The 19,294-nt window shown below is 41.3% G+C and overlaps 1 protein-coding gene across 2 annotated transcripts; it reads left to right on the top strand.

The window, feature by feature from the left end:
* The first annotated feature begins 2,616 nt into the window (after window positions 1-2,616).
* ZC3HC1 (zinc finger C3HC-type containing 1) lies at window positions 2,617-19,081 on the top strand. Of its 2 annotated transcripts, XM_014854358.3 has the most exons (10): window positions 2,617-2,814; window positions 4,302-4,416; window positions 7,353-7,503; window positions 8,038-8,121; window positions 12,434-12,561; window positions 13,787-13,941; window positions 14,720-14,963; window positions 15,574-15,786; window positions 16,255-16,461; window positions 18,645-19,081. In XM_014854358.3, the coding sequence occupies exons 1-10, from the start codon at window positions 2,669-2,671 to the stop codon at window positions 18,711-18,713; spliced, it is 1,512 nt and encodes a 503-aa protein (XP_014709844.1). In that variant the 5' UTR covers window positions 2,617-2,668; the 3' UTR covers window positions 18,714-19,081. The 2 variants fall into 2 exon arrangements, with proteins under 2 accessions (XP_014709844.1, XP_014709845.1); XM_014854359.3 differs by lacking the exon at window positions 8,038-8,121 and having other exon boundaries at window positions 2,631-2,814.
* The last annotated feature ends 213 nt before the right edge of the window (window positions 19,082-19,294 follow it).

The following is a 19,294-nucleotide window of genomic DNA, read 5'->3' as shown; positions in this document are numbered from 1 at the left end:
TTTTGAGCAGTTTTGCTGTAAAGAAGAGCAGAAAATGGAGTGGTAGCTGGAGGAGGAACTAGAATCAGAGAAGGTTTTTGTTTTGTTTTGTTTTTAAGATGGGAGAAATAATATCTTGATGCTGACAGCAACGTTCAGTAGAGCGGAGAATTGCTGGGCAATATCCTTGAGTAGGCAAGAGGCGATTATCAAGTGGTCAGGTGTATAAAGTTGGCCTTGGGCGTGCAGACTACAGCAGAGTTTCTCAGTCTCTGTACTTTTGCTATTTCAGGTGAGATAATTCTTTGTCATGGAGGGCTGTCCTGTGCATCGTAAGATGTTTAGCAGAATCACCAGCCCAGTTGTGACAACCAAAAATGTCTCCAGAAATTACCAAATGTCCCTGGGAGGCAAAATTGCACCAGTCTGAGAACCAATGGTCTATAGTAGTAGGAGATAAGGTGAAATAATATCAGAGGATGATAAGACAACCACTCAATATACGAAATGAAAAGACAAAGCTGAATTTATCGCTTACTAGAGACAGTGAGAGCCATGCTGGTCAGGCACTGGCTTTGAGAAAACCAGACTGCTAATCTTCTACTGGGTTTTGAGAAAGTGAGGAGTTCAAGGATTGGTAAACTTTCAGAGGTCAAGGTGTGTTGACAACATCTGTAGAAGTGACAACTTGGGTAAGTCTACTATTGATTGGTTGGTACTCACAGGCACAAAGTGTGTTTATTGAAGTGAGTCTCTTTGTGATTGGCTGATTTTAAGAATCAAGGGGTTGTCTTTGATTGGGCTTGCAAAATCATGTTCACTCAGGTGAGTTATTGATCGACTGAACCTAAAACTGGCTCTGATTTCTGGCTGTTAACCATTGGAATGTGGGAACTTAAAAAATTCTCAGTATTCTATATGCTAGTGGGCAGATGTGGTGGTAGAAATTTATGGAAGTTCTCTTCTGATTACTTTAATCTTTTAAGTGAAATAGGCAACAAGTCATCAGCAGATAGGGAGGATGGCTAGGTAAAGGTGTGGAAGGTTTGAGAAGAGAGATATAAAATACTCATCTACGCAAGTGGGAGAGGAAGTGGACTAGGGAAACATAGTATGATTACTGGGCAGAAGTGAGGGCCCACATAACGTCAAGAATACAGAGACAAATCAGCATGTCTGTACACTTTCCTTTAACCATATTCAGCTTACAGAGTGGGTACAGAAGCAGAGTGGAGGAGAGTTGAACTCAACTGTGATTGAGGTTTTGCCAAATGAATACTAGAAAAGCAAGAAAGGTTCAAGGAAACTGAGAGGATATTCAAGAGAATGTATTATTTTTAGCTTACTTATTTTGCTTTTTATTATGACATTGTCAATCATACTCAACAATAGAAAGAATATAATGAATCCCTACGAGTCTTTCACCCAAATCCAACAATTAAAAAGATTTTGCAATCTTCTTTCATCTATTCCTTCACACATTTTCTTTTCCTCCAGAATTTTAAAGCAAATCCCAGACATCATACTAGTTCACCCATAAATACCTCAAGATGTATCTCTTATAAGAAATTTTAAAAACCATAATATCATTATTACATATAACAAAACTAAAAATAATTCTTTAATATTAACTAATTCTCAGTCCATGTTCAAATTTTGCAAAGGAACGATGATAATGATTGGCAGTGAACTTAAGCTGGCTAAGGAGAGAAGAAATAAGGGAGGCGTAGTTAGGGACAATGGACAGGGGGTTAGATCAGTAGGTGGAAGGTCCTAGTGGGTGAGAACATTATTGGAATTAGGAGCCCACAAAGAGTGAGCTGGAAGGGTCTGGGGTGGTCCCACTTTCATCTTTACCCATTGCTCAGTCACAACAGTCTTCTTTTTCAGCTGATTGTATGAGACAAACTCCTTCCAATATGGGATGTTGGAAGATTTTGTGTAGATGTCTTTCCCACAATCTCACCTATTTTAGCTCCAGCACCTGTGTCAGGAGACTCTGCAGACTAAATTAGGTCCTCCTTTATATCCTTGGTACTTCTCTTTGGAGCACTTATAATCCTACTTTCAAAACCATAGGAAAACGTTTTTGTTTGATGTCTAACTACAGCAAGAACTACGTCTCCTTCGTTCACCGCTGTCCTTGCCAGCGCCTACAACAGCGTCAGTAGGACACACCCAATACATATTTGTTGGACAAAGCAAGGAGAGTTCAGTAAGGTCAAAAGCCACAGACTTCTAAACCCACCCATAACGCGGTTTCGATAAAAGATTCTAAATTATTTACTCTCAACTGACGGTCGCCATTTCCTCACTTGTAAAAAGATGAACCTTACGAGGGCCATATGATTTAATTACTTTAAGACTAAACTGGGCCCCTCATCCCTCCTGAATTTGGAGAGAGAGCTCTAAAAATCTCTTATCACTCAAATATGCTCGTGCATAAAGGAAACGATTAATCTAGGTTTAATCTTAAACATCAGAGTCCTCCCATGGTGGTTTACCTCGTCCTAAAATGAGGGTTTACCTCGTTCTACGATGGCCAGGAAAGGGTGGGCCCCGCGGTCAGACTCTGCGGATCGCGCGCAGAAACGGGCGGGAGGCCGCCTACAGAGGAGGATCTTAACCGCCCAGAACGGAAGTTCCGAGCCTACAAACCCGCTGGGAAGCAACTCGGCAACGGACCAACATGGCGGCGCCCAGTGAGGAATCTGCGATAGCCGCCGGAGTTGAAAAGAATTGGGGTCCGGTTGTTCGCTCCCCAGAAGGGACCCCCCAAAAAATCCGGCAGCTGATAGATGAGGGGATTGCCCCCGAAGAGGGAGGCGCCGAAGCGTGAGTTCGCGAGTCCAGCCCGGGTCCGGCGTTGGTGGATTGGAGAGGGTTTGGGGAACGCAGGCCTGGGGGTGGGGGTGGGGGTGGGGGTGGGGGTGGGGGTGGGGGTGGGGGGTGATCCCCTGGGTCGGCGACTGTGGCGGTGGGGCGGCTTCGTCCTGGGCTTTGAAAGAGACGGATTACCACGCTTAGTCGCCTTTAATCAGCTCCTCGGGAACTACTGGATTCCGCACCACGGGCGGAATTTTGCCATAAGACGGGTTTTAGGGGGAAGGAAAAAAGGATTGCGCACCTGACTTCTCTTAGTTGGGCTTCTTAACCTTTTTTGAGCCGTTTAGGTATCTTTGGCAGCCTCGCAAAGCTTATGAACCCCTGCTCAGAATAATATTTTAAGTGCATAAAGTAAATTACATAGGATTATAAAGGAAACCAATTACATTGGAATACAGTTATCAGGGTAGTAAAAGGAAAAAAGGGATGCAGTAACATGTTTCGTTATTAAAGAGTTAAGGACTTTCTAGTAATAAGCTTATTATCTACCATAATTTTGAAGTAGTGATGAGCATAAACGGTATTACAAAACATGTGAAGCAACCATAATGTGATGACAAAATATATGTGATTTCCGTTGGTGACAAATTCACAGGTACTGCAGATGCTACTATTTTTTTTTATTACCTTCATTTATAATTGAAGAAAATGCTAACTTTCAGTTAGAGGTTAGTAAAATAAATGTCATTTTTTTCCCATTCAAGTTTATAGGTCCTCTGAATTTTTTCCAAAGACCATCCCTGAGACTCTCTGTGACTCTGAGGATTCTTAGAATAAACTTATTTGAGTTATGATAGTTGGTGTAATCCTACTTTTATTAAAATGACTTTTGTTTTCAGCAATTCCTCCCTCCACCCCTCCCCAGGCAATGTTGAAATGCCTTTCACTGAAAATAAGAGAAAATTGTTTTGTTGGGTTTTTTCTCCCTGAATTTTTTTCGTGAAATCGCCTAAAGATCTTTACTTTCAGTTGAATTTTCAAATTATTTTCTAGGAGGAGTGGGTATCAAGGGTCGATCCAGGTAGAAATATCAAAATTGCTTTTTTGTGCTGTTAAAAGAGTTAAATTTCTAAGGTTCAAGTGGAGTCTTATTTTCTGTTTACCAAAGTTATGAGCAATACTGTTGGAGAGCAGTGAGTGAGCTAGAAGAACAGTTTGCCAATATAGGACTAGTGGAGCACTGTGGAGGTAGAAGTTGCTTGAAACTTAGGTATGGCCAAGCTGTAAAGAGATTTGAATGCCAGACTGAAGAATTTGGATTCTATTTAGTAAGTATTGTGAAACCACTGAAAATGTTAAGCAGAGGAATAATCATGACTGACATGATTTTTGGAAAGGTTAAAATCCAGTGTGGAGTGACTGATGATATGATGTGCTGAGTTTCGGCAAAGTGATGCCATGAAAGGATTACCAACAGTTCTGCCACTTTATTTTAGGAAGGACGATGCGGCGGCCACATTCCAGTCAGTTAATGGATCACCCCAAGCAGAACAACCTCCATTGGAATCTACAAGCAAAGAAGCGTTCTTTAGCAGAGTGGAAACATTTTCTATATCCTTTTTTTGGTTCGTGTGAGTTGCACTTTCTGCTTGCTCCAGGAATTGTTTTTCCTCCGGGAATAACACCACTTACTCTGATGTTTTGAATTTAAGAATCACACTTGGTAAGAAATTTTATAGAAAAATTTAGCATCATAAAATGTTATCCCTCAAGGAGGCATTTGAGATGATCTAACCTTTTCTTTCTACCAAAGAAAAAACTAAGAGTCTGAGAGGAGAAGAAATAATAACTAATTTTAATAATAAATAACTTTGTATAGAGTGTGTTTTCACATATATTAACACTTTTGATCTTCACCTTAAACCTATGAAAACAGGTATTATTTATAAACCTATAAAATAGGTATGATTCTTATACTCATTTTACAGAAGAGGAAACAATTTCAGGTATGTTATGTGACTTGCCCAAGGTCAACCTGCTAGCAAATGGCAGAGCCAGGATTATAGCATAAGGCTCTTGGCACCCAAACCTAATGTTTTTTGAGACTATGCTATGCTTCTGTCTCTTTCCAGATTTTCCTCTGTATATTAGTTATCTATTGTTGCATAACAAATTACCCTAAAACTTAGTGGCTTAAAAACACCAAATACCTATTATCTCATAGTTTCTGTGGATCAGGAATCCAGGCACAGCTTAGTGTAGTCGTCTGACTCAAGGTCTTTCACAGACTACAGTCAAGATGTCACCCAGGGCTGCAGTCATCTCAGAGCTCAGCTAGGAAAGGATCCCCTTCCAAGCTCACTCACATGTTTGTTGGCAGGATTCATTTCCTTGTGGCTATTCAATGAAGGCTTCAGTGCTATACTAGCTGTTGGCTAGAGACCTCCCTATGTTTCTTGCTACATGGGCCACTCCACAGGGACAGTTCACAACATGGCAGCTGGCTTCCGTCAGAGTGAGAAAGTGAGAGAGAGCAAGACAGAAGCTAGACTCTTTTTGTAACCTAATCTCGGAAGTGACATCCCATCACTTTTGCCATTTTATCCTCCCTGGAGTGATTTTTTTAAGAAATTTAAAACGATTATAGACTTATAGAAAGGTTGCACAGGCTATAAAGAACTTTCTTTCTCAGCTACTTGAAAGTAAGTTGCCAGAGTGATGTCTCATTACCCCCCAATATTTCCTATAAACAAGGACTTTCTCATACATAACCACAAGGCCACCATCAAAATCAGGAAATTCACGTAAATTGCAGCTATCTAATCCTCAGGCCCCAATCATTTCATCAGTTGTCCTAATAATGTTTTTTGTAGCAAAAGGATCCAGTTGAGAATCTCAGTTTTTCCTTGAATTTTGTGATCTTGATACTTTTGCAGATTACAGGCCAGTGATTTTGTAGAGTGTACCTCAGTTTGCATTTGTCTGATGTTTCCTTATGCTTGGATTCAGGTAATGAAGGAGTATCGCAGAAGCGATGCTGTGTTCTCTTTACATCCTGTCAGGTGGCACGTGATTTATCCCTTTACTGGTGATGATCACTTTGATCACTTGGTGAAGGGAGCATCTGTCAGTCTTTCCATTGTAAAGTAACTTTCCTCCTTTGTAATTAAAAACTGTTTTGTGGGGAGGTGCTTTCAAACTGTGTAACTATCGTATCCCTCATCAAACTTTATGTAATTTATGTATCCGTAGCAGCATGGGCTCATGATTTCCTTTTGTTTTTCAGTGAGTTATAATCTATTACTATTGTCATATATTTTGATGCTCCACTTGTCCCTGATTTGGTGAGTGGGAGCCCCACGTAGATGCCTTTTACACCCCACTTGGCTCCAGCACAGCAAGGTGGGCCATCCCTGTGTGGACTCCCTCTTTACCTGACTTAGGTTCTGATGCCCTGCACTGAGCGGCCTCCGCCCACACTCCTGGCTGTCCTCTTCCCTGCTCGCAGCCTAATGGCTTTAGGACTAGACTGCTCAGGAAGGGGGAAGCATTTTAACCATCTTACTGCTGTCCCATGGACTGATTCCTGATTTTGAAACAGTATTTAGAACCGTTTTCTTTTGTTCTCAATGGATATAAATTGATCACCACTTTGGATATGATAATCATTTAACTTAATCTAGTTAAGTGATTCTGTTATTTTATCCTAGATAATCCCACCTCCTTTAACATTTATATCTAAATTCTGTTTTCTAGCCTTCAGTCCTTCTTTTGCTGATATTGGGATGTTTTCAAATTCCCATATCCCTTATAAAAATATCAAACTTTCTTGCATCTTGTTTCATGTTTATCCTTTTTTTTTTTCTGTGCTCTGTAAAATAAGAGCTCTTTAGGTAAGATATCAAAAACTTTAATGTTGACTATTAAAGATCAATAAATGTTTTAGGACATTTTCCCAAGCGTGTACTTATAGATGCTCTCGATGCCTTCGGCCTGTTTAAAGCCATAGTCTACATACACACATTGCTACGTAACAATCACATTTTGGGCAAGGAGAATAATGAAGAATATTATTAATTCTACTGACAGATCTTTGGAAGGTAAAAGTGGATGTGGTACATAGGAGAGCATCAGTGAGTGGCAGAAAATACTTCTCCTTGTTTGATTTTCACCATCCCTTACTGCTTAGACATATGCCAGTGTTTTCACTCATGTTTTTAAATCCCTAGTATTTCATATTAAGTGAAAGTGAAAGGCTTCTACATTCTACCCCACAACCAATAGTAAAATAAACACTTAAACATATAAAATACATAGGGCTTCCTAGAAAAGAGTTCGTAACTTTTTTCTCTGCTTATTACTCAGATGACCTTCATCATTCTGTGAGGTATGTGCCTGTGCTTTAAAAATAGCTCTTTAAACTTTTCTTATTGCTTTTCCCCTTAATTTAATGTGTTTATGCTTATATATATAAAGACTTGAGGTAAAGTTTTAATCTCTGACTTATTTTAATATACCTGCAGTGTTGTTTTTCTTAACATGAATACTCTTTGAAATGGGCAGGTAAGCCCCCTGAGCTGTCTCCACTCATCTGTGCAAAATATGGCTGGGTCACAGTTGAATGTGACATGCTCAAGTGCTCCAGCTGTCAAGCTTTTCTCTGTGCCAGTTTACAACCAGCTTTTGATTTTGACAGATGTAAGTATACAGTACAAATTGCATTTTTCTTCATATTCAAAGATATAGTTACTAGTTTTTCTGAACAGACCAGCCACTTGTATTTGATCAAAGAAGGTGTACTATTACATATGACAAGATGAATTGGTGATTGTCTTCACCCTAATTATTAGCTTCAGTCATTGCTTTCTTTAAAAACTAAGCTACTTTAGGATGAACCTGACTTTATATATTCTGGGAAACTAACAGCAGTATGTTTACTCTGTGGTTCCAAAATTTATACTTAGGCAAAGAGACACAGGACTTCCATCAAGGCTCACACTTGGGAATGCCCTGCCTTATAAAATACATGATACTCCCTTTGTTATTGATCTTAGGATCTCGATTTAGAACTTTTTTTGTAGAAAATGATGCAGCTGCTAATATTTTCAAATATTTTTAAATTCTCTTAGTTATTTTTATTTTTAGTTGTATCTGTCCTCTTAAAGGCTCTTGGCCACTGGACTTTGAATCTATGTAGTATTTTTTAAGGCGTTGCTACTTATGGGGTTTCAGATAAGGAACGATGTGCTGAGTTGAAGAAAGCCTTGTGTACTGCCCATGAGAAGTTCTGTTTCTGGCCAGACAGCCCCTCTCCAGGTACTTATTTCTGAGATTTCTCATTTACCATCTCTTCTTGGTCATTGCATTTCTAATATTGTCTATTTCTTTGTGAAAATCTAGTGTTTGAAGTACTTTTTCTTCCTTTCTGTTTGTGCTTTTCCAGAAGAACTAACTTACATTCATTCAATTATTATGTTATTACTTAACTTTGTTAAGTGCATTTGACGTGCCAAAGGCTTAGCTGTGCATACATTACACCATTTAATCCTCACAAGAGTGCTGGGAGGGAGATGTTATCAATCCAATTTTTTTAGGCAAGGAAACTGAGAATCAGAAATCTTAAAACCAACTAGTGAGGAACCCTAACTATCGTTTTATCTGATTTCAAAGCCTCTGCTTTTCCCAAGCAGCCCCGTATCCTACCCAGACTTCCTGTGGTGCACTAACGGCACTAACGGCGGCTGTTCAACAGGGTTTGGTTGCTAAAGAAGACTCAGAGAACCCCAAAGAAGAGTGATGACAAATCTACAGTTTGTTATAGTAAAATGTCACAATATAACAATAGCATTGAAGTAAGGATGTCACAGCCAAAGACTGCCCCACAGCAAGGGGTCTAGGTGGGCCAGGTGCCAGCGCCTGTCGTCCTCCTTGAAAAAGGGCCGTGGCAGGACACACACTCTCTTGAGTCAGGAACCACTGATGTGTGCACAAAACGCTTCAGAACAGGGTCGGCCCTGTGGCTGAGTGTTAAGTTCACGTGCTCTGCTTTGGCGGCCCGGGGTTTCACCTGGTTCGGATTCTGGGTGCAGACCTGGCACCGCTCATCAAGCCATGCTGAGGCAGCGTCCCACACAGCAGAGCCAGAAGGACCAACAAGTAGAATATGCAACTGTGTACTGGGGGGCTTTGGGAGAAGAAGGGGAAAAAAACCCACTTCAGAACAAGGGAGCCCAAAATGCAGTCTGACGTGGGATTTTTTAAAATATTTTGCTGGTCACGTAGGCGTATTCCTGCAGAGTAACCAGCTTCAACAGCAGAGCCCTCTGGTGGGCTCACCAAGACCAGGACCCATGGTTACAAAGCAGTGTTAATAATCCATATATTTTATGCTTGACCAGAGATCAGTGCCATGTAGGTATATTTTTTATTTCAGTGGGACAGCTCAGGCTAATTCCAGGGTCACTGGTGCCCAGGAATATTCCATGAATAACCACTAAGAGGAAAAAATAGATTGAAAGTGACCATAGAGTGCCATCTACTGCTAAATGAGGAGGTGATAGAAAAGGGATTATTAAGAAATAAAATTTTGAAAGTGAAAATGACTGTATAACAAAGATTTTCTGCTGTTGGCCTAGCTGTTTCACCATATAGTACAATAAAATTCAGTCCTCTGAGGATTTGAATCTCTCTCTGTCCAGTGTGCTCAGTCTAAGTTTTTAGGGTCTGCCTAGTGCTCTGTCAGTGGTTCCCAACTCTTATTTCTGTACACTCTACCTTCTTGATCCCATTCTTGTTTTTTTTTTTTCTTTTTGAGGAAGATTAGCCCTGAGCTAAATCCACTGCCAATCCTCCTCTTTTTCCTGAGGAAGACTGGCCCTGAGCTAACATCCGTGACCATCTTTCTACTTTATATGTGGGACGCCTACCACAGCATGACTTGCCAAGCAGTGCCATGTCCGCACCCAAGATCTGAACCGGCAAACCCCCGGCCACTGAAGCGGAACGTGCCCGCTTAACCACTGCGCCACTGGGTCGGCCCCTTGATCCCATTCTTAACTTCAGCTACCACCAACTTGCAGACCTCTAACTTCTATCCAGACCTTTCCTTTGAGCTTGACTCATGTTTTCAACTACCTTCTAAACATTTCCACGTAATATCTTGCAGTACCTGGAACTCATCATATACAAAACTGAATTCAGCTTGTACCTAAAACTTGCTTCTCTTCTTATGTTTTCTACTTCTTGATAAATGGTACTGACCTGCCTGTCCAGTTCTCCTAGCCAAAACCCTGGAAATCATTTAGATCCCCTTCATATCATCACCATTCTACCTCCTAAATAGGTCTCAAATATACCTTCCAATTATACCATCCCTTGGTTTATTCTTTAACATTCGAGAGGCTTCTATTTGGAGAAAGGAATACCCACAACTATTTATACTTTTTTTTTTTAGGAAGATTAGCCCTGAGCTAAATACTGCCAATCCTCCTCTTTTTCCTGAGGAAGACTGGCCCTGAGCTAACATCCATGCCCCTCTTCCTCTACTTTAATGACATTTGTTTTGGCATATTTGGTTATTTGCAACTGCTTTAAATAATTTGATAAACTCTTAAGGAGTATTTTGTTGTGCCTAAATATACAAAGTGTCCCCTTTGTTTTATTTTTAACTTTTTAAGTAATTTCTAAAATTTTGGAATGTTTCAAGTATAGAAAAAGGTGTAGATATTAAGAAACATCTCTGTATCTACCACCCAACCACACCTAATCCTAACATTTTGCTGTCCTTGCTTCAGAATCACCCCACCCTGCTTGCTTTCTGTTCATTAGGAAGAATTACAGATAATGGCTGGAACTTTCCCCATCTCGTTTCCCTGCCTCCCTGTAACTGCTACCCTGAATTTGGGGTTTATGGTTTGTTTACATGGTTTCTATTTCTACAACATTTACTTGTATCTGTAAGCAATATATATAGCACTATTTCCTTGTTTGAAAATTTTCTATAAATGTTATCACTCTGTATGTATCTACAACCTGCCTTTTGTGGGGGGAGGTGTCAGCTTTTCTGAAATGAATACGTGCTGTCGCATGTAGCCTGTTTGAAGCTTCATAATTAGTAAGGCCGTCTAAAATTTTAATCTAGGAGACGAGGGATAGTGTGTATCTAGTTCACTCTCCCTTTGGGAAAGCTGGCTTACTTTAGAGCACACTGTCAAACTCTCTTTCTACATACTCGTTGTGTGTGACTATAACTTGAACACCATTTTCACCTAGTTATGTGTCCTCATGGGTGCTAGTCCAGCCCTACTATTCTTGGTACAAGTTCCTACTTATTCTCCTTCTATTTAGCATATTCACTCTTCCCTTCTGTGCTTACACAGATTTTAAACTTTTAGATGTATGGATTAATGTTTTTCACCAAATTTGGGAGGTTTTTCAGCCAGTGTTTCTTCAAATATTCTTTCTGTCCCTTTCCCTATATTTCTTCTGGGACTCCCACTGTGCAAATGTTGGTGTGCTTGATGATATCCCACAGGTCTCGGTTCATTTTCCTTCATTCAACATTGATGCTTCTTCTCTCCGTGCCTATGCCACCAGTATCTACAGGGATTATTACTTTAAATCACTTCAGTGTCTGCTAAGCTTATTTCTTTGCATCCCGACTGACCCCTTAGTCTCTACTCTAAACTAATGCATGTTATCTCTAACGTCATTTCCTCCTTTAAAAAAATCTTTCAGTAGTTTCTCACCACAAACGTTAATAAAATCATAGTCTGGCTGCTGTCTACACTTTAACCTTATCTCCTCTACAGGCATACTGTGTTCTAGCCCTGTGAAACTATTTAGAATTTCCCAAATGTGCCATCCTTTGGGCCTTTACTTTTACACACTGTTGTTAGTCTTTCAAATTCAGCTTAGACCTGACTGCTTCTGAGAAACCTTTTTTGAGACTCCACTTTTTTTTTTTTTCAGGGAAAGAGTTGCCCTGAGCTAACATCTGTTGCCAATCTTCCTCTTTTTTTTCCTTTCCTCCCCAAAGCCCCAGTACGTAGTTGTATATCCTAGTTGTAAGTCGTTCTAGTTCTTCTATGTGAGCCACCACCACAGCATGGCAGCTGACAGACAGGTGGTGTGGTTCCATGACCGGGAAGTGAACCTGCATCAGCAAAGCAGTAAGTGCCAAACTTTAACCACTAGGCCATCAGGGCTGGCTCAAGACTCTGCTTTTTAAACATAAGCACAAAAGTATCATCTCAGCCCCATCAAAAAAAATCAGTAATTTCTTTTTTTTTTTAAGATTTTTAATTTTTTTCCTTTTTCTCCCCAAAGCCCCCCAGTACATAGTTGTATATTCTTCGATGTGGGTCCCTCTAGTTGCAGCATGTGGGACGCTGCCTCAGCGTGGTTTGATGAGCAGTGCTGTGTCCGCGCCCAGGATTTGAACCAATGAAACACTGGGCCACCTGCAGCGGAGTGCCCAAACCTAACCACTCGGCCACGGAGCCAGCCCCAGTAATTTCTTAATATCAAAAAGTATCTTATCAATTTTATGTTTCCCCTGTTGTTCAGTACAGATTTTTTATTTTTACGATTTATACCAATGTAATCTTCCGGTTTACCTTTTCCGCAGATCGATTTGGGATGCTGCCGTTGGATGAGCCTGCTGTTCTTGTTAGTGAGTTCCTAGATCGTTTTCAAAGCCTGTGTCACCTGGACCTCCAGCTTCCTTCCCTGAGGCCAGAAGACTTGAAGACTATGGTGAGTTTTTCTTGGCCAGCCTACGGTGGACTTTGTTTGTCACCAGCATTTGTACATGAAGCATTTCTTTTAATGACAAGACAGTGCAGATTGCTATAAAAAGAACTAGGATTCTCTGTCTCTCAGCTGACCTTTTTCAGTCTCCACCAGAAAGGCGATATTGAGGGTTCAAGTAAATGGGTTCCATTTAAACTTTTAGATACGGTTCTTTAAATGACATAAATTTAATTTTATCTTGATTTGTTACTTAAAACTATTTAACAGAAGACGCTGAAATGTGACTTCATATGGTTTATTGCATACCATTTTCCAAAGAAAGTGCTGGAGGAGAAGTTATAACCTCCCTTTTCACTTGTGAATAGAAGTTTTGAAATGCTGTGGCTCATCTGTTCGTTGAGTATTTACTGTCCCATTTCATCACCCTGTGCTTGCTCTGTGAAGACAGACGTTTGCTGTACAGAATAGAAGCTGTTATTTTCCTTCTTCAGGATGAGAGGCTGTTAGGGATTTTGGCACCAAACCGTGAACCTCTGATGCCTGTTATAAATGTTCCCCTGTTCCTGGCCAAAGGCAATTTTTTTTTTCACCCTGTCATAGTTCTTTATTATTCTTAGAACAAAAGTAAAGACTGTGGCAAGCTCTGTTGTTCTGTCAAAAAGTCAACTCAGTGTCAGGCCAAGATGTAAATAGTAATCTGTTTCCATTATTTGAGTTTAAAGTTTACAGGTTTCAGAAAATCTGCAATTGGTAAATTGAAAACAAGTTAATACTAAGAAAAAGTTCGGTAGTTCCAGGAAAGCTGCTCTCTTTCTCGATCAGCAGATGCAGGGCAATTCAGAAAGCCTCTGTGTGGTACCTTAGCCCTGTCATAGAAACAAGTCTTCTCTAATGAAGAGAGTTTTCATGTTTGTTATTTCTTTCATGATTTTTTTTTCCTTTATCTCCCCAAACCCCCCCGGTACGTAGTTGTGTATTTTTAGTTGTGGGTCCTTCTAGTTGTGGCATGTGGGATGCTGCCTCAGCATGGCCTGATGAGTGGTGCCATGTCCGCGCCCAGGATTCGAACTGGGGAAACCCTGGGCGGCCGAAGCAGAGCACACGAACCCAACCACTGGGCCATGGGGCCGGCCCCTCTTTCATGATTTTTGCCTTGTACCTCATGATCTATAATTTTTCTTTTCGTGGTGGTTGAAACCTTTATGTTTTTACCTTGGTTCCTTTGTAGTGCTTGACAGAAGACAAGATCAGTCTTCTCCTACACCTGCTTGAAGATGAACTTGATCACCGAACTGATGAGAGAAAAACTGCAACCAAATTAGGTTCAGACATGCAAGTCCACGTCACTGCCTGTATTCTCTCTCTCTGTGGCTGGGCATGTAGGTTAGTCAGCGAATGTGCCTGGGGACATGAACTGTGACAACATTGTGCACCCGTCTACATCAGTCACCAGTAGTATTTGGAGAGCACATGGTGTTTCCTGTGAGAAAAACAGACGAAGAAAAGCTGAGGGAGGAGAGGAGGGTAACAGTAAGAATTAGTAACAAAACCAGAATTAGAACTCAGAAATTCTTGAACACTCCTGAACTTTAATTTTTTTTTTTGCTGTTACTTTCTAGCTGGGAATTTGTGTTCCTATAAACAGTGAAGCTCCTTCCATTTTTAGAAAGGAAGAAAAATCAGTTTAATTGATAAAAACTACCAAGGAAACACCAGCTGGAGTCCTCTCGGCCCCATGTTGAAGTTTCCATTCCAGCTGCTCAGTTTGGTATAGACTCCCTCTGAGGTAGAAGGCTGTCAGAACCTATTTTGATTTACTTTAAATATGCTTTCTTTGCTAGATTAAGGGATATTTTTCATTTACAAGGAAAAAGTTTTAAGAGGGACAGGAGAAATTTATAAAACATCCCTTTAAAATAGTCTTGCCATAGAGAACACACCAAGACCCCTAGATATTTCTCTAGGAAATATGTGAGAGATGATGAAGTTGGGGTCCTGAGATCAGAGGACAGGGGTCCTGAGAGGACGTGGTTCCCAGTCCACTGGCCTGTTCCAGAGATTTGTTTGATGAGATAAAAAGCATACTCACAAATCATTACACTTAGACCCTTGGAAATGTTACCCTTTGAGAAAACTCACTCTCTTTTCTATTCTTACCTAGTTCTTCTCTGGAACCCATGCAGCTCTCCCTGATAACATGTTCACAGTGTATGAGGAAGGTAGGGCTCTGGGGCTTCCAGCAGATTGAGTCCTCCATGACTGACCTGGATGTGTCCTTTGGCCTGACCGCCTCCCTGATCCCAGGCCCTGAGGGGCGACCAGAGCGCTTCCCTCTGGTGCCTGAGTCTCCTCGGAGGATGATGACTCGGAGCCAGGATGCCACATTTTCCCCAGGCTCGGAACAGGTATAGACTTGATTGGCTTCTTTAGGGTCGACTTTTTAAAAACAATATCCCTGACAAAAGCGTTGTTGGTGGGAAAGTTGGAAATTAACTTAGGTTTGTAGGTTCACTTCTGACCACGTTGATCAGAAAACCACATAGTGGTTGTATTCACCAGTTGCAGTGGAGAAGCTGAAATCATTTTGTACAGAAACCTAATGTTCTTTTTTTTTCAACATTTTATTTTATCTTATTTTAAAGATTGGCACCTGAGCTAACATCTGTTGCCAGTCTTTTTTCCTTCTTCTCCCCCAAGCCTCCTAGTATATAATTGTATATTCTAGTTGTGAGTGCCTCTGGTTGTGCTATGTGGGATGCTGCCTCAGCCTAGCCTGATGAGCAGTGCCATGTCCACGCCCAGGATCTGAACCGGTGAAACCCTGGGCCGCGGCCATGGAGCTGGCCCCAGAAATCTAATATTCTTTGAAGAGTTTAGTTATGTAAATAGTTCAGAAACTAAATCCTTATAGTTTAAACTATAAAATGTTAGCTTTCATATGCTTCTAGAGATATTTCTCCTAACCATAGTTATTAATATGATTTGTGTACTTCCGTTATCTCCCCTTTCCTACAGGCTGAAAGGAGCCCAGGTCCCATTGTCTCCCGAACTCGGAGCTGGGACTCTTCCAGTCCTGTTGACCGTCCTGAGCCAGAGGCCGCTAGCCCCACCACCAGAACCCGCCCAGTGACCCGAAGCATGGGCACAGGAGACACCACTGGCCTGGAAGTGCCATCTAGTCCTCTCCGGAAAGCCAAACGAGCTCGCCTCTGCTCTTCCGGCAGCTCGGTGAGTCCACCGGCATGTGCTGAAGTCACTGAGCACAAACAGCAGACCAAGCCCTCACCATGCAGTACAGAGAAGCAGGCATGAGCCTGTCCCTGGTCCTGTGACTATAAGTAGGCCATGTGAATAAGTTTAAAGATGGGACAATTGAGTGACTAAAGGGAAAAAAATTTAAAGATTTTGTTATTTGTTTCTTTGGAATGGATTCTGGAGAGGTAATAAATATGTCAGGCATATGGGCAGCAATGAGATGGGGGGACAGACTTGATAAGATATGGTTTGTTTAACACAAAGGGAGTGAAAGAATTTTAAAAGTGAGAGGGAAATACATAGGCAAAGTTTAAAGGAGAAGGTAAACCTAGAAACATGGCAAATTGTGAGATTCTGGACTTAACAACTGATAGCAGTGCCTCTCTGAATTTACATAGCATCCACCCTTCATTGACACTATTTTTCCTCCTCCTCCCTCAGGACACATCTTCCAGAAGCTTCTTTGATCCCACCTCTCAGCATAGAGACTGGTGCCCTTGGGTGAATATCACACTTGACAAGGAAACCAGGGAGAATGGTGAAACCCAGGTAGAAGCCAGCACCCCCACAGAGCCAGGCTGGAAGGCAGTGCTGAACATCCTCACGGCCCACAAGCAGTCGAACCAGCCAGCTGAAACAGACTCCTTGGTGAGATGAGCCGTTGCCCTGATTGTTTGCAGCACTTGCTGTTTACGTGAGATGAGCCGTTGCCCTGATTGTTTGCAGCACTTGCTGTTTATGGGATGGGGAGCAGAGGCCGATCCTGTAATTAGCACCCTGCCTGCCCTCAGCTTTCCTAAGTCAAGTTAGACTCAGTCTGGTTTCATCCTAGGGAACAGGCATGGAACTGGTTCCATCTTTCTGCAGTTTAGCTTATGGTGTTCCACCAAATTCTGATAAACTCTTTATCTTCTCAGCTAAAATAACTCAAAGTAGAGAAGGAGTACAGAAATAGAGGAAGAGGCAGCTGCTCTGGCCTCATGTTGCAGAACAGCTGCTTTTTCCGTCAGTTGCTGTCACTTGTATTTGGAGCCTGGACAGTTAGCTGTCTGGAGCACTGTACAGTGACACCGAGATTACAGTTTCATTCCTCACGGTGGGCACATTACTTTGCTCTGTTCCATGACTCCAGACCTGTGCACTGAACCTCAGCTAGTCATCGCAGTAATGACTGCTGCTGGTTACAAATGTGGGCAAATGCAGAGCCATCAGGACAGCTGAGAAAACAAGTGTTTGCTCTGTGTAAAGGATGGAAGTGATCGGGTGGGCATTAAGGAATCATGAAAACTTGGTTCTCTTTTCTTTTCTGGCTCATTCCCTAATTTGCCTTGTAGCCTGCCTAATATAAATATAATTTCTGACTTCTATCCCCTCCAAGGACAAAGTAAGATAATGCTTGCCAGCAGTTGTTTACAAGAAGCATTCCCAGATTCATGGTTTTGTAGGGTCACCAGATTCCACTGGAGAGAACTGTAGTGATGCTAAAAGCCCAGGAGTACACATTCGTACCCTTAGTAAATATGTAGATGAAGGTTTTCCAAGTGTTTTGCAGAAAAAGTCTGCATTTTTCCAATTTAAAGACTTGAAAATATATAAAGCTATCTGAAGACAGATGTTTTACCCACCCCTCAAACTGGAAAGATTAAATCTGTCTTTTCACATAAATTCTCTCTTCCTAGATCCTCATGAAATCGTGTGCTGGCAGTTTTTATTGACTCCCCTCTGTCACTGTCATAGTAACAAGAAACCCCACAGGGCTTTTGTTTGTAGTGGGAAAAGTTGGCCTCATAATTGGCCCTGGGTTCCAGGACTTTTAAGATCCTTTTTGGCAGCTTATCTTTTAACCTTCCCACAGCTGCTATGACTGGGAGATACACAACTTAATGAGGCTGTGGTAAAGGAGCTTGATGTTAGGAAAAAGTTGATACTGTTTTTCAACTTAAGTTTCTTTCACCTTTGTCACTATGTTAACTAAATTCCCCTCAGTCACTAGTAAGAGCTCAAACTTTTCCCTCCTGGGACTTTATTTTATTGAGACACTTATCCACAAAGACAGTAAGAAAAACAGTGCAAATGTCATCTTATGTCAGAAACTGGAGGTAACTTTCTAGATTATCGTGATGGCTATTGTTTGTGCTCTCACTGAGACTCTACTCTTTATTGTAACTCTCAGGCAGAGAGAACCAAGTATTCTGATCACTGAGAACTTTTATCTTTTAGTGAATTGTTTTGTCTCCCTGTAACACCATTTCTCAGAATCTCAGATCACTTCATAGGCATGATCAAGTGGCAGTGAGATTCTTCCTATTATTAGCTCTGCTGGCTAAAACATGAAGCTGAGAAGGCCAAGGTCATAGTTTAAACTTTTAAAGGTCACTTAACTTTGTTTGATTCCTTGGCCTTGGATTATACCGTTAACCCCAGCTAGGCATCACGTAAACGTGAATCTGTGCTCACAAGAAATAATGAACTAGGGCCAATTTAGCATCACAGATGAGAAACCAGTGCAAAATGTGTGCTGCACTAATGCCGGGTCAGAAGTGTCCCTCACATACAAAGATTAGGACACTTGGAAGGAGGACATGAGCTGTGTTTTAGAGGCCCAGCGTGGTTAGCAATAGTCTAACAGGAGAATGCAAGCTTCTTGGTTTTTAGTCAGGCTTTTAGTATATATTATCTATAGCACAATATGAAATTAACTTGTTTTACTCAATCCTAGACATATCTAAGTCATTGTGGGAGAAATGTACAGACCAAGACTTAAAGCTGTTACTCATCCTTTGTCTCTATAAAATAATTTAATCTCTAATAATGAGCTTTTCTACCTATAGAGTCTCTCTGAGAAATCAAGGAAGGTATTCCGAATATTCCGGCAGTGGGAATCTTTATGCTCGTCCTGAAGATATTCTGCCCTTCCTGAGAGAAGTGGAATGAATTACTTTGAAAAATAAAGTCTGAATTCCCTTTTGATCAGCCGATGCTAAGTTTTTCTCCGTTCTGGGTTAATCATAAGAAGTCCCTGCGCCTGCAGAGGCAGTAAGTGTCACTGGCTGCGTCTGACCGAGGGGAAACTGGTGTCCACACGGGGATGTGGACAGGGTGAGGCACAGCAAGCCTGGTTCTGTTAAAGGAATGTGGGATTGTGAAACTACACAGAGGACCAAGGCCTTGAGCACTTTTGGCCTCTTTAGTGTGGGGCAGTTTTGAGGGCTCTTATATCCCAAGAATATGACAGTATGTGTTAATAAAATATTTGTTAAGATTCTTACTACTGGAGAACTGTTTTCCTTCTTGTCTTCTGGGCTGATATAAAGGAGGCAGAGACTGAGAAACCTTAAGTAGAGCAATAAACAAAGTCAAAATTTTGATTTTCAGATTGGCTGCAAAGCCTAAAATTTATTTGTGCATCTATTCAAAAAGGTATTCCTAATCCAGAGACAAGACAGTGTTCATGTTGTCACCAGGAGAGCTCCTGATGTGT

Source organism: Equus asinus, chromosome 1 (assembly GCF_041296235.1).
Source record: "Equus asinus isolate D_3611 breed Donkey chromosome 1, EquAss-T2T_v2, whole genome shotgun sequence".
In the NCBI taxonomy this organism is placed as follows: Eukaryota; Metazoa; Chordata; class Mammalia; order Perissodactyla; family Equidae; genus Equus; species Equus asinus.
This window is presented reverse-complemented; position numbering and strand designations above follow the sequence as displayed.

Excerpts from the sequence above, each read along its gene's own strand:
- ZC3HC1 (XM_014854358.3), top strand. The coding sequence starts at position 2,669 with ATGGCGGCGCCCAGTGAGGAATCTGCGATAGCCGCCGGAGTTGAAAAG. Across the intron at positions 4,417-7,352 it reads GCAGAGTGGAAACATTTTCT|TCTTTGAAATGGGCAGGTAA; the intron begins ATATCCTTTTTT and ends TAACATGAATAC. Across the intron at positions 14,964-15,573 it reads TTTCCCCAGGCTCGGAACAG|GCTGAAAGGAGCCCAGGTCC; the intron begins GTATAGACTTGA and ends CCTTTCCTACAG.